At 31.5% G+C, this 15,190-nt stretch overlaps 2 protein-coding genes across 9 annotated transcripts in view; one reads left to right on the plus strand and one right to left on the minus strand.

The window, feature by feature from the left end:
* The window catches only part of LOC139517441 (alpha-2A adrenergic receptor-like), a 541,200-nt gene that overhangs the window by 21,382 nt on the left and 504,628 nt on the right, over nt 1–15,190 (plus strand). The gene's annotated exons all lie outside the window — the stretch shown is intronic.
* LOC139517438 (myosin-I heavy chain-like) overlaps nt 1–15,190 on the minus strand; it is a 99,806-nt gene that overhangs the window by 15,257 nt on the left and 69,359 nt on the right. For 3 of the 8 annotated variants that reach the window (XM_071308466.1, XM_071308463.1, XM_071308460.1), the window contains 12 exons: nt 14,412–14,631; nt 11,568–12,371; nt 10,566–10,682; nt 9,711–9,932; nt 9,356–9,487; nt 7,900–8,129; nt 6,996–7,185; nt 6,653–6,747; nt 6,321–6,408; nt 5,568–5,975; nt 4,608–4,744; nt 2,773–2,787 (listed from right to left, as the gene is read on the minus strand). In XM_071308466.1, coding sequence (XP_071164567.1) covers nt 2,773–2,787; nt 4,608–4,744; nt 5,568–5,975; nt 6,321–6,408; nt 6,653–6,747; nt 6,996–7,185; nt 7,900–8,129; nt 9,356–9,487; nt 9,711–9,932; nt 10,566–10,682; nt 11,568–12,371; nt 14,412–14,631 — 2,658 coding nt within the window. Of the gene's footprint in view, nt 1–1,881; nt 1,909–2,772; nt 2,788–4,607; nt 4,745–5,567; nt 5,976–6,320; nt 6,409–6,652; nt 6,748–6,995; nt 7,186–7,899; nt 8,130–9,355; nt 9,488–9,710; nt 9,933–10,565; nt 10,683–11,567; nt 12,372–14,411; nt 14,632–15,190 lie in introns of all 8 variants that reach the window. The other 5 variants (XM_071308467.1, XM_071308465.1, XM_071308462.1 and 2 more) reach the window with 2 other exon arrangements.

Raw genomic sequence — 15,190 nt, forward strand, 5'->3', positions numbered from 1 at the left:
CATATTGAGGGCAACATGTGTCTTTACTAACTTAGGGAAACCATAGACAATAGAAGAATACATATATCAACATCTAAACTTGGTGGAAAGGAGGGGGCTTAGGTTTTGTGTAAGACATTTGAATACTTAGTACATATTAATAACTAGAGGCTCTAAAGAGCCTGTGTTGCTCAGCTTGGTCAATGTGAATATTAAACAATGGACACAAATGGATTCATGACAAAATTGTGTTTTGGTGATGGTGATGTGTTTGTAGATCTTACTTTACTAAACATTGTTGCTGCTTACAATTATCTCTATCTATAACAGTACTTTCTGTGGAAAATGTTATTGAAAATCTTCAAATTTTAAGAAAATTGTTAAAAATTGACTATGAAGGGCAATAACTCCTTAGGGGGTCAATTGATTATTTTGGTCATACTGACTTATTTTTAGTTCTTACTTTGCTGTTTTGCTGTACATTATTGCTGTTTACAGTTTATCTCTATCTATAATAATATTCAAGATAATAAAAAAAAAACAGCAAAATTTCCTCAAAATTACCAATTCAGGGGTCAGATTTGCTCTTAATGCTTTGGTTTTTGAGTTATAAGCCAAAAACTGCATTTTACCCCATGTTCTATTTTTAGCCATGGCGGCCATCTTGGTTTGTTGGTTGAGTTACCGGACACATTTTTTTAACTAGATACCCCAATGATGATTATGGCTAAGTTTGGTTAAATTTGGCCCAGTAGTTTCAGAGGAGAAGATTTTTCTAAAAGATTACTAAGATTTACGAAAAATGGTTAAAAATTGACTATAAAGGGCAATAACTCCTAAAGTGGTCAACTGACCATTTTGGTCATGTTGACTTATTTGTACATCTTACTTTGCTGAACATTATTGCTGTTTAAAGTGTATCTCTATCTATAATAATATTCAAGATAATAACCAAAAACAGCAAAATTTCCATAAAATTACAATTTCAGGGGCAGCAACCCAACAACGGAATGTCCGATTCATCTGAAAATTTCAGGGCAGATAGATCTTGACCTGAAGAACAATATTACCCCATGTCAGATTTGCTCTAAATGCTTTGGTTTTTGAGTTATAAGCCAAAAACTGCATTTTACCCCTATGTTCTATTTTTAGCCATGGCGGCCATCTTGGTTGGTTGGCCGGGTCACCGGACACATTTTTTAAACTAGATACCCCAATGATGATTATGGCCAAGTTTGGTTAAATTTGGCCCAGTAGTTTCAGAGGAGAAGATTTTTGTAAAAGGTAACGACGCTGGACGACGACAGACGCCGGACGCCGGACGCCAAGTGATGAGAAAAACTCACTTGGCCCTTCGGGCCAGGTGAGCTAAAAAACTTCCTATAATTGTTCAAACAAAAATGCTTTTGCTTGATATTTAGAAAACAAATTCAGTAAGTATTTCTTTTTATTGAGATATATAATTCTTTTTTTCATTTATGTTCAAATTATTTTTTTGTGTTTTTGTTTAAAAAGGGGTGATTTATACAAAAACTAAGAGCCTCTCAGTCTTTTAAGTGTTCATCTATAAAGGCATTTTGTTCAATCTATTAATGTGTCCTACATCACATCAAATTTAGATTCAACCACTTCAATTCATAGTTATGGGAAAACCTAAAGTAAAATCACACCAAATAACAACCTCCACAGAGAAATAATTCCTTTTACTACAAGCAATCGTCATGTATCAGTTAATTCATAAATCCAATGCTAGCTTTAGATTTGATAAAAAGCAAATATATGTTTAGGTTTACAATTGATTTTTCTCTGTTTCATGGTTATATATAAGCAGATTTAACAAACTTTTATATGTAAGCTCTGTTGAACTGTTAGTATAAAAACAATGACACACACCACTCATACCTAAATATACCAGCCATACAATTCAACCTGTTCCAAATAAAGTAATATCATGCATGTTAATCAATAGTGATTGGTATCACAGTATAAACGTGATGGGGGAATCAGTAGTATAACTAAGCTGCATGACATTCACAGTATAAATGTGATGTGGAGGGGCTCAATGAGTAATACAACTAAGCTGCATGAAATAGACCTCTTTTGATTCTGTTTAAATTAGCAAAAAACTGCATTTTTCCAAAATATTATTATTTGGAAACTTCTAAATGAGTGAATGGGTCATTCATTATTCTCAATATAATTCATGCACAAAATCAGTTTATTTGGCTCCTATAAATCTTTTTAAATTATCATTTATCCAAAATTCAATATTTTTCTATTGATTATACAAACTTGGGACAATTATGTTTAGGAAAATAGCTCCAATAATTGGCCTATTAGGACTCTATAGTAAAAAAGATGTGTCTTCAGAGGGATTAAGTAATCAAACTGATTGAATACAAAAGAAGGATTAAAATCAAATATGTTGTTTTCAGTATACCATTGTAGTTTTTATAAAGATCATAAGTTAATATTAAAATGAAGAAGTATTCTGTGGGTTTTACATGCATTTAAAACAACAGAATTACAATTGTGACTATGCAGTTGGTAATTTCTAAACTATTAATAATTTTTGAAGATCTATAGGAGTCAAACTCTTGTCTTCAATTATATGCAATAATAAAGCTAAATTAAAATTTGTAAACATGTTTGTGTCTTCATTTTCTATACATTCAATATACATGATGGTATGAATCATACAGACAGGTTAGTAGGGACTTCCTGTATAACAAACATGTTAGTATGGTGTAGGGCCCTTTGCTACAGGTCATGCCTTGGTTTTACTACACTTACTTATCTTTAACAATACTGTAAAATATAAGGGTTACAACATTTCACAACATTCAACTGTTGAGCTATAAAAATAGATTCAATTATCTCTGTAACTGTTTAAGATTAACCGAAAGTAATCAGTAGTCCATCAGAGCAGAAGTAGGATATTTAGGCCACTTTTTTTAAAAGCTTTTCTAATTTGAAAATCAAAATATATCAAACAACATTCTGTTCCAAAGTAACAAGACAATAGTCAATCAAAAACATAAACTGTGGCTTATGCATCTGCTTCATGACTTAAAAGCTTTTCATGCAAAGCTGCAAAAAACTGACTAAATAAAGTCATATTGAAATTTAGGCATTAATATTTAGATAATGGGTCAAAGTCTTCCTTATATCTATCTTTTTAAATACTGCCATAAAATGTCTTCAACAAAATCATTAGTGTAGATGAAAATTTTTTTTTGGGTAATGCCTCAGCTCTGTCTGATTTAGTAAATAACTATGATTAAATTTACCCTTTTAAGGTGAAATATGCCAATTTCAAATTGTCAATAGTCTCGTAGTGACTTCAAAAGTGAATCTTTGTTCTTAAAATTGTCTATTTTTATATTTGCTGATTTGTTTATAAATAGAAGAACATAAGGTTTGAAGAATATCACTATTTTCTGGCAATTTTCAAGGCCAGAAAATTGTTTTTATCTAAACACCACCCCTTCCAATTATCAATTTACCAACTGGTAAGGATTAGTTCTACATATAAATACTTACAACCTCATATAATTAGTGTTTCTTAGGAGAACTATCACCCTCTTAGGTAAGGAGTAGCCATGAATGTAAATATCTTCCACATCGGATAAGGAGTAGTGATGGAAGGGAATACCTATCACAACTAGTTAGACGTGGTGGGTATATTGGCATGCTTATCAAATAGAAATATTACTGTACATAAGGTAAAGAACAGTTTTATAAGGGAACATTAATCACATAACATAAGGTATGAAATAATTGTAAATAAGATGCTTATACCTCAGATGAAAAGTTTTATTTGATTGGTAAGCCATTTAAGTACAGAATGCTTGGTTTGTAACTATCATAAAGAGAGGAAGAGGATGACAATGTTTTACCCTTCCTATAATGAGTAGATGTGGATGGGATTCACCATGGTAATACTTATCTTAACCCAAGTTCAGGTAAGAAGTATTGGAGATTGGAGAAGTACAATATTCAAAACAATGAACTGTTATACCTGAATACTAAAAGTCTGCATAAAAATCAAATACATTAAAAAACAACTAACTTCTATTTCTTACTGAGATAAGTCACTATGACAAATAGTTTCCATTGCTAAACATAATATATGTCATTCAATACGAATGATTATAACTAAATATAATTCCTAACTCAAAAACCTGTTCAATTTTTTATTAAAAGTTTCATAATTACTGCTTTAAACTTCACTTCATTTTCTATCACTAGCTAATTGAACATTTTATCTTGACAAGTATGATATGTGGTAGTCAAAGTCAAGTTACTTTTGTTTAAACTAATAGTAAATACCCTCTTCTTGTTTTGTGGTTAAGGAAGCAGTATTCGTTCCACCTAGAGATAATTTGAGTGTTATCAAATTTCAGTACCAAAAATGTTATTTAAGGTAACATACCTGAATTTTTAACTTAATCTAAACTGAATTTTATAGTTTATATAATAATCTTGCCTGCATAGCAACACTTTACAAATAAAAGTTATTCAGATTTTTGACCATCTACTCTAATATTTCAACAGGGTATAGATTTCCTCACTTTTTTCATTAGGCAAACAAAACTAGTATAAGATTTTATAAAAAATGTACAAACCTTCTAATAGACTGTCTAAGGAAGCCAGCGTTTCCATGACCAGTTGGTTTCTGTAGTAGGCGACTATCTGATAAAGCTCTTCTACATCGAACTATTTCCTCATATAATTTTAGTTTTTCTTCATCTGTCATCTTAGACTGAATGAACATAAATAGAAATATTCAGAATGCATTTTCTAAAAATTAATGAGTCTTATTTCCACTTGAATACTTAATATTATTTTGTATAAAAACAAATCTTTTGGAAAAAGGAAAGTGTGTGTCCCTGTTTTAGTTTACTTGTTTAATAAGTAAAAAGGAAACCAACAACAAAATTTATCATTAGATTTATCTCCCTTTAAATCTAGTCTTTTGAGACCAGGTGAGCCAACACACTAAAACCTTCATACCATTGTGTTTAGAGATTTCCAAATCTGGAATCACTACTAAACTCAAACAATATATACAGTCAAACCTGTATTAAGCCTTCACTCATGAGAGCAATCAAAAGTGACCACTCAAGAAAGGTGACCTTTAAAATGAGGTTCTAAAAATTATACAGACAAAACATTTTGGAGGTTTGAAAGAGAGTTTACTGACATGTATAACCCCACCACATTCTCTATGTATGTGCCTGTCCCAAATCAGGAGCCTGTAATTCAGTGGTTGCTGTTTGTTTATGTGTTACATATTTGTTTTTCTTCATTTTTTGTACATAAATAAGGCTGTTGGTTTTCTAGTTTGAATTGTTTTACATTGTTATTTCAGGGCCTTTTATAGCGGACTATGCAGTATGGGCTTTGCTCATTGTTGAAGGCCATATGGTGACCTATAGTAGTTAATTTCTGTGTCTTCTCATTGGCAATCATACCACATCTCCTTTTTTATATTTAAGGCAGGTGACAGGTGAAGCGAGGTGACTGTAAAGGCAGGTTTAAGTGTACATACAAATTTAAAGCAAATACATTTTCTGAGAACCTACCTTCTTTTTCAGACTTTCATATTCTGGATTGAGCCATGATGCATGATTTGGAGAATAACTGGCTATGAGAGAACCTATATCTTCCTTACATTCTGTCTCAAACATAAAACATCTCTGTTGACAGTTTACATCAGCCGTGTTCTTCAATTCTAATGTCACATAATTATCATTAGGGTCAATTGTTATGGACTCTATTTCAGTATAATTAAACTGATTTATCACATTTTTGTCTCTAGCTTTGATAAATTTAATTCCATCCATATTGATAGCAATTAAAGCATCTCCTGTATGAGACCACAATCCTTTGTGAACAATAGGGAACAAAGTACATCCGTACAATGGAAACTGTCTCACTGCTGTTAAATACCAAACTTGTGCTTCTAGTTCAGTCTTCCCTTTACCATAATGCTGCAAAATAAAATAGTAGGTTAGGTTTTTTCAGGATGTTCTGAATATATCACTTTATTGCATACACACATATTCTAGAAAGTTTGAAGTTCCCAGTATGGAATCTACTGGATTTTTTGCACAAGAAGGCTCTATCAAGAATGTAACCAATATTTGACAATGTTTCATTATCTGAAAAATGTGTGAGTCTTTAAAGATCATGACTAAGGTGAAAAAAAATGTCAGTTGCTTCATTTTTACACAATGTTGTAAATCTTGGTTAGTTGTGTCTAAGGGAGATAACCATGTTTTTTTTACAACAACATTTCTACTGATTTTTGAAACTGACATTATGTTAATACTTACACTATGGGAAGCAGCCACTTCTTCGTTCCAGTCACGTCCAGGCATAGCTAATATCCTCTTACTTAAGAACTGCTCTGCTTCTTTGTATCTAAGGTAAAATATAAGTAGGGGATTATTTTCTAACAAGTCTATAAGAATTTTTGATATAATCCTATCTTGATAGAACAATAATCATACATTTGAACTTGGCTGTATACAAGAACCATTGATGTTGCTGTTATGATCTTGAAAATGAATTTATAGCATTCTCTAGTGTGTTAACATTTAGATTTTGAAGACTTTACATCAAATGCAAATATATCAAACATAAAGTCTTTTCTTCAGATACTTACCTAAAATCTTTTCCTTCCTCATACTGTCCAAAGGTAACCCTAGCTTGTAAACCAGCTAACTGTAATGCTACCTTATCTGATACTGGAAACTCATCCTGCAAAAGTCATCAGTTATCATTATAAAGGAAATGTTACAAATTCAATAAGTAGTTTAACAGCTCCATTTTAGTTTTTTCAAAATTGAATTTGATATACTAAAACACATAATGCTCTTTATTTATAGAAGATCAGTTATTGAAAAATTCCCCATATTTTTTGTCTTACACAGTGAAAATAAAGTAATCAAAATTTTGAGAACAGCTGATATAAAATACTTTTGAAGCTATCAATGTCTGATAGTTACCCTAACAACTTTGGCCACACATTCAGCATACAGCAGCTGGTATTCAACTGGATCATTTGGAATGTCTTTAATATGTTTATACACACGCTTCCTGAATATAAGTCTGGCATCGGATCCTCCTAGAGCCATCTTTGGTCCCTTCTTAGATACAGTGTCATATTTAGATAATTGAGCAGATTTTCTTTCTTGTCTGAAAAAGTGTAAAATTATTCTTTTTATTGATAAAAAGATATTATACTGAAAAACAAAAGCAAAGATGAGTGTTGTATTTTCTCATGTACGAAGTAAATACCTTACATTCAGCAAGTATTGCAGTCTCTTTAAGGATGTTTGCTCCTCCATTTTTTGACTTTTTGCCAGTTTTTCGGAATCCTCTGGTTTTATCCATGTATTGTCATTAAAATATTTTGCCCACTAACCCCTACTTTTCTTTTTATAATTTTATTACATAAAGTTTAAAAAGCCATATTTCAAAATTTTATAAAAATCTTGTTACTTTTTCATAGTGTTAGAAACAATAAGGTGCCAATGTTAAATATATGAAAAATCTAGAGAGAATAATTTCCCGCCAAATTTTCAATGGCTTATATCTTTAAAACGAGCACACGGACCCTCCATTTTTTTCTACTTTTTTAGTTTCATTATTTATATACTATCAATTCATAATAGTCTTTTAAAAAGCTTGTTATTTTTTAACAGAGTAGCGAACATCCGGAATTAAGGAGGCAAACATTATTGGCTATTAACTTACAATTGTAAAGCATGCTAAACTTGATTTCTTGCTTTTATTACAATTTATATCTAGCTTTTTTGTTTTTTTACCCTGCTGTTACATTAACATATATCCAATATTTCATTTTAAACAGTTATATTCAAATCTACAAAGATTGATTATCAGACTTACAATTCCCATTGTGTCAAAACATCAGCAATATATTCATAACCTCTGATATATCTCTCATAGTCTGTTGTCATCTCAAACAACGCCCATCCTTCTACCGATCGTAAACCTATCTTCCTTGCCACACTATCTAGAACCTCTGCTGCTGTATCTATTGGCATCATACTGATAGCCTTCGTCTTACCATCCATAAAGTATACTTTACATATCAATGGGCTTAGCATCTGCATACTCTGTAAATAAAGTGATAAAAAATATATTTCACAAAGAAATGATTCCATAAGATAATGAAGTCTTCTTACTATTGACATTTAATCTTGCAATTTGTTTCAAGATGATTTCTTTTCTGTCGTGAAAATTTGCTAGGACATTGCATAAATTGAAATTATAACTAAGTTACCCATAACCAAAGGTGAAAATATCCAACCTCTTTGTTGAATATTATATTTAAGGTTTTATTTTTTTTTAAAGGAAATTATATGTAAAATAGGCTATGCATGTTTTAGTTCTATATGAAAAAAAAAATGTCTTTCCAACAATTCTAAACAATTATTTGTCCATTGTTAAAGACCCTGTGTTGAACTTTACATGTCTTATGATTTTTTTTTAGTTGCAGTCTATTTTTATACATGTCTTAATTCAAGATTAACGTAAAGGTAACCAAATTGCACCTATTTTGACAGTTTTTTCACCTCCATTTTTTTATGATAAAGACAAAAATGTCCATTCTGTGTTTAATTTGTAGCCGTATCCTTCTTTATTAAATTGGTACACCAATTTGATTTTTAATCCATATGGAATCATAGAAAAATTGGTATAAACTGACCTCCAAACCATCAATGATTCTGAAATGAGGAGTACCCAAATTGCATCTATGCTTAAATTCGCATCGTCAAAAGTCTAATAACAGAGCTTTTGATTAATTTCTTCAAATATTTTGAACAATTGGATATCAGTCCCTGCTTACTCTTCATTTAAAAAAAAAAAGATACTTGTAACATATTGTATTTGCTCATTTTAAAAAGATGACATTTTGGTGACGTAGCATGGCAATGTTTCAGTACATTTTGATTTTTCAGTAAACACTTCATCTGTTGATAAATACGGTGAATGTTTTGTGCATATCTAAATATGTTTACCTATGTTGAAAGATGTGCATAGTATCAAATCATAAAAATACAAATGGTTTAGTCTCTAGGATATCTTGCAAGATTTCCGCGGCTATTTTTGCTAAATAGGTGCAATTTGGGTATCGTTATGTTAAGTATTTTATCCTAAAAGGAATCATCAAAATAACTATTTCAAATTTGAGGTGGCACTGAGATTTATTAATGGACACACCTATACACAGTTATCCAAAGATTGAGTTAAATGCTGATAATCTGCAACTGACTTTAATGATAAACAGCTGTAACGTATAAAACACTTGAAAAAACTATTTTCTAAGAAGACTTATTACCATAATTTCAGCTGTAGATGGTGGTAGATTTCTGGCTTTAGCTCTGGGCATTGTTAGATGTTTATGACATTGTAGAGAGTATTTCCCTATCATACTATCACTACAATTCTTCTTCACAAATGACAGCAAATACTGAAAAATAAAAATAACATGTAACTTACACACACACATATGCATATACATGTAGATAAATGTAATAATTTTCAAAGTACTATGAGATACTTGTTTCTTTGTTTGGAAAAAAGTTTTTTAATATAATAATATATGGTTCAATCATTTTGTTCCTTACAATCAAATCCACTACCAACAGGTTCATAGAAAAATAACATTTGATAGTTTTCCTATGATTTCTTACCTTGTGCAAATTTTTACTTGGCGAGAATGAGGCTGTGATCAAACACATTAATGACCAAGCTTGGACTTGATAACTTTGTTCAGGACAATCTGTACATTGTCTCATCATCTGACAGTAAATCTCATCTCGTAACTCTACATGCTGTATTCCAGCACCTACATAATTCTGAACTACTTTCAAAACATCGTCTTTAGACTCATCCTTTATATATTTAGTTATATCCTGCAAAATATTATAGTATAAATTAATTTTTAAAATTACTTGACTAATTCAAATATCTTCACATATTCACAACATTTTTATTTCTTAGCAATATACTTTATAATAAATGAATGAAATTTTTATTTCCAGTAATGAATACAACCAACCTTTTCAGTCCTAAAACGAGTACAAAATAAAAGTTTGATTTCAAATTTTGCTAAAATATACCTTGTTAAATAATGTCTTCTGCAATCTTTTATTATAGAAAAAAACATGACACAATTTGAACAAGAATGTGTCCATAGTACACGGGTCATACTCACACTATCATTTTCTATGTTCAGTTGACCCTGAAATTGGGGTAAAAATTCTAATTTGGCATGAAATTAGAACGATCATATCATAGGAAAGATGTGTACTAAGTTTCATGTTGATTGGACTTCAACTTCATCAAAAACTAGCCTGAAGCGGGACAGACCAACGAACGAACGGACGTATGGATACACAGACCAGTAAAAACATAATGCCCATAAATGGGGCATAAAAATAGTCACTACCTTACTAATCAAGGACTTCTGCAATCTTTTACTAAGGCAAAACATAGTGCAATTTGAAGAATAAAACTTTAGTAAGAAATCTGTTCTTAATTTGTACCTTAAATGAAGTACATGCTAAATGTACACTCTCTAAGTCATGGATATGTACATGTGATGTTGGTATATTTCCATTCTTACAAAACTTCAGCATTTCCTCCTTGGTTAAATAGCCCTTCTGTAATATAAATATCGTAAGTTATCCTAATACAACAATATGTTTTTCTAAAATGTATTTTGAATTCTAATATGAAACTCTAATTTTGCTATGAAATCAAAGTCATTTTCTAATTAAAAAAAACATGTATGTATGTATGCTTAATGTCAGTTATATTTTGATCAATGCCCAAGATCAAATGGACAACTTGTTGGTGTTGCTTGCTAGGAAAAACAAGCAATCATTCTAAAAGTAAGTCTACATGTATCTGTTCATTTCTACATCATGAAATGGTTGGTTTTCTACATGATTTTTTGCTTTATCAAGTTGAACCTGGCTTATCGATCAGGAATGAACTACAAGAGTTCTGAATTTGTTGTATAACTCCACCAATTTGTAAGTAGTTTATAATTGTTGTATGTTCCTTCAATAACACCTATAGCCCTTATCAATGGATATCACTCAAGACTGCAGCAGTCAACAGCTGGTTTTTAGGTGTTGAATTTTTATTTTTTTAGCTCTTAGCAAATGTCCTGATGATGAACAGTAATAAAAGCAAAATTCCTATAAAACATTGCATTGCATATGTGTTTTTTTTATTTTATTTCATTCAGTGTTTTGTCCATGAACATCCATCATATATACATTGTTTCCTGTGAAAAAATAACGTTTAAATGTTTATGTGTGTTCATCAAAATATGTTACTGTGAAGAATTAACCTTTATTTTTTATATTTTCAAGTACACAAATGGATTGGTAATCAATAACATGTTTCTTTTAGGTTCTGACATAAACACTTTTTTATATCAAAGAAAGTATTTTACAATACATTTTTTTTTATATTTAAGAAAGAATTCAACAATACAAACACCACAAACAATAAATCTATAATAATATGATCAATACCTCTCCAGATCCAGGCCTCTTTCTCAAGCTTTTCATGATGGTCCCACCCACTTCTTTAGGATGATCATTGTAATACTTCTCAGCATACTCCATCATATCATAATACACATGTTCATCTTCTCCCAAATCTTTAACGGGTACTGCATGACCATTCATCTCTGGTTGTGATTCCATGTCAAAGTTCATTAAATTGTGTAAGTTCTTCTCTATGGTTGGTGACAGAGATTCTATGGCTGTCGGTGTTGTTGGTTCTTGGTTGATATGATCTGGAAGGGGAGGAGCTGGGATGGTTGGTGGTGGTGGTAGTACTGGTGGAACAGCTACAGAAGTTGGTCTTGGTGGTAGTGGGCGATTAATATTGGCAGCCCCTGGTGGTGGAGGAGGTGGTGGTACTCCCCCAGGACCTGGTGGTGGTGGCGGTGGTGGAGGTATTCCTGACCCTCCTGGTGGTGGCGGTGGTGGAGGTATTCCTGACCCACCAGGAGGGGGTGGTGGTGGTGGAACTCCTGATCCCATCAGTTCACCTGCTGTAGTCTCAAACTGTGACAAGAAATCCTCTATGCCTGCGATTTCTGCCATGTTTTCATCATAGGAGTCAGAGTTTGGAGGATGAGGTGGCTTTAGAGAGGCTGATGGTGGTCTTGGTGGTGAAGACTGGACTCCACTTCCTGGAGGAGGTGGAGGAGGCAATGGTATATTTTCATCCAAACCTTCACCAGATGCATTCATCATTGGAGGTGGAGGTAATGGGTCTTCTCCTTCCTCAATTGATCTGTCAAGGTCATTAAGTACATCTTCAGTTTCCTGGAAAAAGTACACAATAGAAACTCATCAATCAAAACAATATAAACTATAAATTAAAGCTTAAAAAGTTGAAAAAGTCATTGTTACAGGAAGCCCTGTGTCTGCAATTGCTGCTGCCAGTGTAAAAGTGTAATGTTGACTGTTACAAGTAAAGTGCAATCATCAGTAAAATAAAGTGAATCCAAATAAATTTTATTTTTCTTCAGATTCAATTTTTGGATCATGAAGAAGACTCAATAATTCATTAAAGTTTTACTAAGCTATTTTTGCCAAAAAAATACTTGGAAGTTCAAACTGCACTATCAAAACATTAAACCTAAGACTATGTAAATGTTAAGTGCACTAATACTAAGTCCATTTATCCGTGAATACAGAAAAATAATTTTTTTCCCTAAATATTGCTTTATTTATTCTATCCTATATGAACTGGGCTAAGAGTCTTGACACATAATTTGGTCTTTGGTAATGAGGAGTGAAGTATATATTGGATCTAAAATGTTTGTGTTCAGATAATGGCCGTAATAAGATTTCTAAATAGTTACTGGATATAACTTGACTTTTCAGATATCATAATTGAAATAAGTCAAGACAAAAGCTTTCATATGATAATGAAATCACTTCCATAAAATATAACTAAGATTAAGCTAGCAGTAAATGAAATGTCCTGAAAAATAATTTTGTACATATATCATGTATATAGAATTCATAAACAGTAATCACAGAGATATGTCTCCCCTTTTTGTAATTTTGATTATGCAAATGTTGAAATCAAAATAGCAATACTTTAACATCTTACACACGTTATGAAAATATTCAAAGTCAATGAACAATGAATGAGTTACATGGCTAAACAATCTCCATGTAAATGAGATGTGCCAATGCTTATACAACTGCATACCAAATACCATCATGACCATTGACTCATCATAAGTTGTTCCCAAATCTAAATACAAACATTATATCCTCTGGTACTGGCATGAAAATACGGATTTTTTGTTTCATTAAAATTTGCTGTTACAAAATGTTACAAATTATTATAAATTAAGAAATGTATCTCCTTCATGCAAAGCTCTGATTCCTTTCACGAATTTGGCTATACTTTTTTGAACTTTTGGATTATAGCTCTTCATCTTTTATATAAGCTTTGGATTTCACATATTTTGGCCACGAGCATCACTGAAGAGACATGTATTGTCGAAATGCGCATCTGGTGCAGAAAAAATGGTACTGTTATTGTTATAATAACTTTTTTCCAAGCAGACAGTACAAGAAAACAGTCCAAACAGTCTCATTATGACTAACTGCATTTAACTTGCAAACCACTCCATTGGCTCAAAGTTATTGACAAAAATTAAAATAGAACATTGATTTTTCTCACCTTCAAACTAAATCATTATGATTTATTAAGGTTAAAAATATTAAGATCTATGTCTTTTAAAACTTTACAAGGTTAAGGTTTATGTCTTTTAAAACTTTACAAGGTTAAGCAAAATCAATGGTTCGCTATAATGTGTATTCAGATATTGCAATAGTTTGGACATAAAAACTAGAAGAGTATCACAGATAAACAAAATATGGACAAAACGAGGGCAAACCTTGTATTTACGTGGTGTATGTTCCAAGTCAGCAATTTTTTGTTCTTCTCATTTTCCCCTCTTTCTATTAATAGGGTCTTAAAAGGAGGTATGTGCAGGAACGAAAAGGAAAATGACCATTTCATGATGAACTAAGAATAGGATGTTCACACTCTTATTGACCACCAAATCTTCTCTTTACCACTGCATACTTATCTTTTGACTGTTTTCATATAAAATTAATTGATTGAGTGTTGTTTGCTTAAGTCCATTGGCATATCAAGACCAATTCATTAAACATATTTTCTATCACTTAATTTGTTATCTGTCAAGCTATAAGGATGTGCATCAGTAAATACTGTCTTTAAGTTGCACACACCATGGGATAGTGAAGTTTGTCAGGAAATTTCAACACCTGCAAATTATATCTACTTTTTAAAACACAGGAATATTTATTAATTATTACCATATCTTCCTCTAATTTGTCTCCTAAATCTTCAAACTGTTTGTATATATCGTCTAGTACTTGATTGGATGATTTGGCCGAGTTCAAGTTGTTTTCTTCCTGGACAAGAAAACTAAACATATCATCTAGATCTAGGTTAGTGGGGGAGGCATGTGGCTTGTACTGTGTCCACATAGAACCTATAAGGTTTGTCAAGGAATCTAACTCTGCCTGAGATGATCTGAAAGTAAACAAATAGAATATTCATTATATTTTTGTTTCTAGTCTTGTCAAATTTGCAAAAAGTTTACAAAAATTATGGAGATGTCTAAAACAAAAAACAAACTAAAACAAATCCTTTGAACACAAATGAACGTTCCATAGCATATCCACTCATTCTAAAGTCTATTTTATCCTCTTTTTATTTTACTTTCCATAAACCTAATTTGTGTAAACACTTTTGAAGGGTTGGCCACAGAATAGGTTATGGCTAACCAAGTTTTAGTTTTTTTGTCAAGAATGCAAATTCTTTTATCGCTCTATTCTCTGTCAAGAGCAAATTGACTGATCTTACAGTACAAAAAGAACTCTGAATATAAAGAAAACCAAATTTTATAAAAAAAAAAATCAATACATATATATATATATATATATGGAATACAATGCATACATGCTGTGCATTTTTTTGAATTTAAACAAAATTTTCAATAATAAGATACTACAATAGTTACACTGTTTGGTTTTTTGGTTATTAGGTTAAAGTTTGTATTGTATTTCGTACTTTATTGGTGTGCAGGAAC

Source organism: Mytilus edulis, chromosome 3 (genome assembly GCF_963676685.1).
Source record: "Mytilus edulis chromosome 3, xbMytEdul2.2, whole genome shotgun sequence".
Lineage (NCBI taxonomy): Eukaryota > Metazoa > Mollusca > Bivalvia > Mytilida > Mytilidae > Mytilus > Mytilus edulis.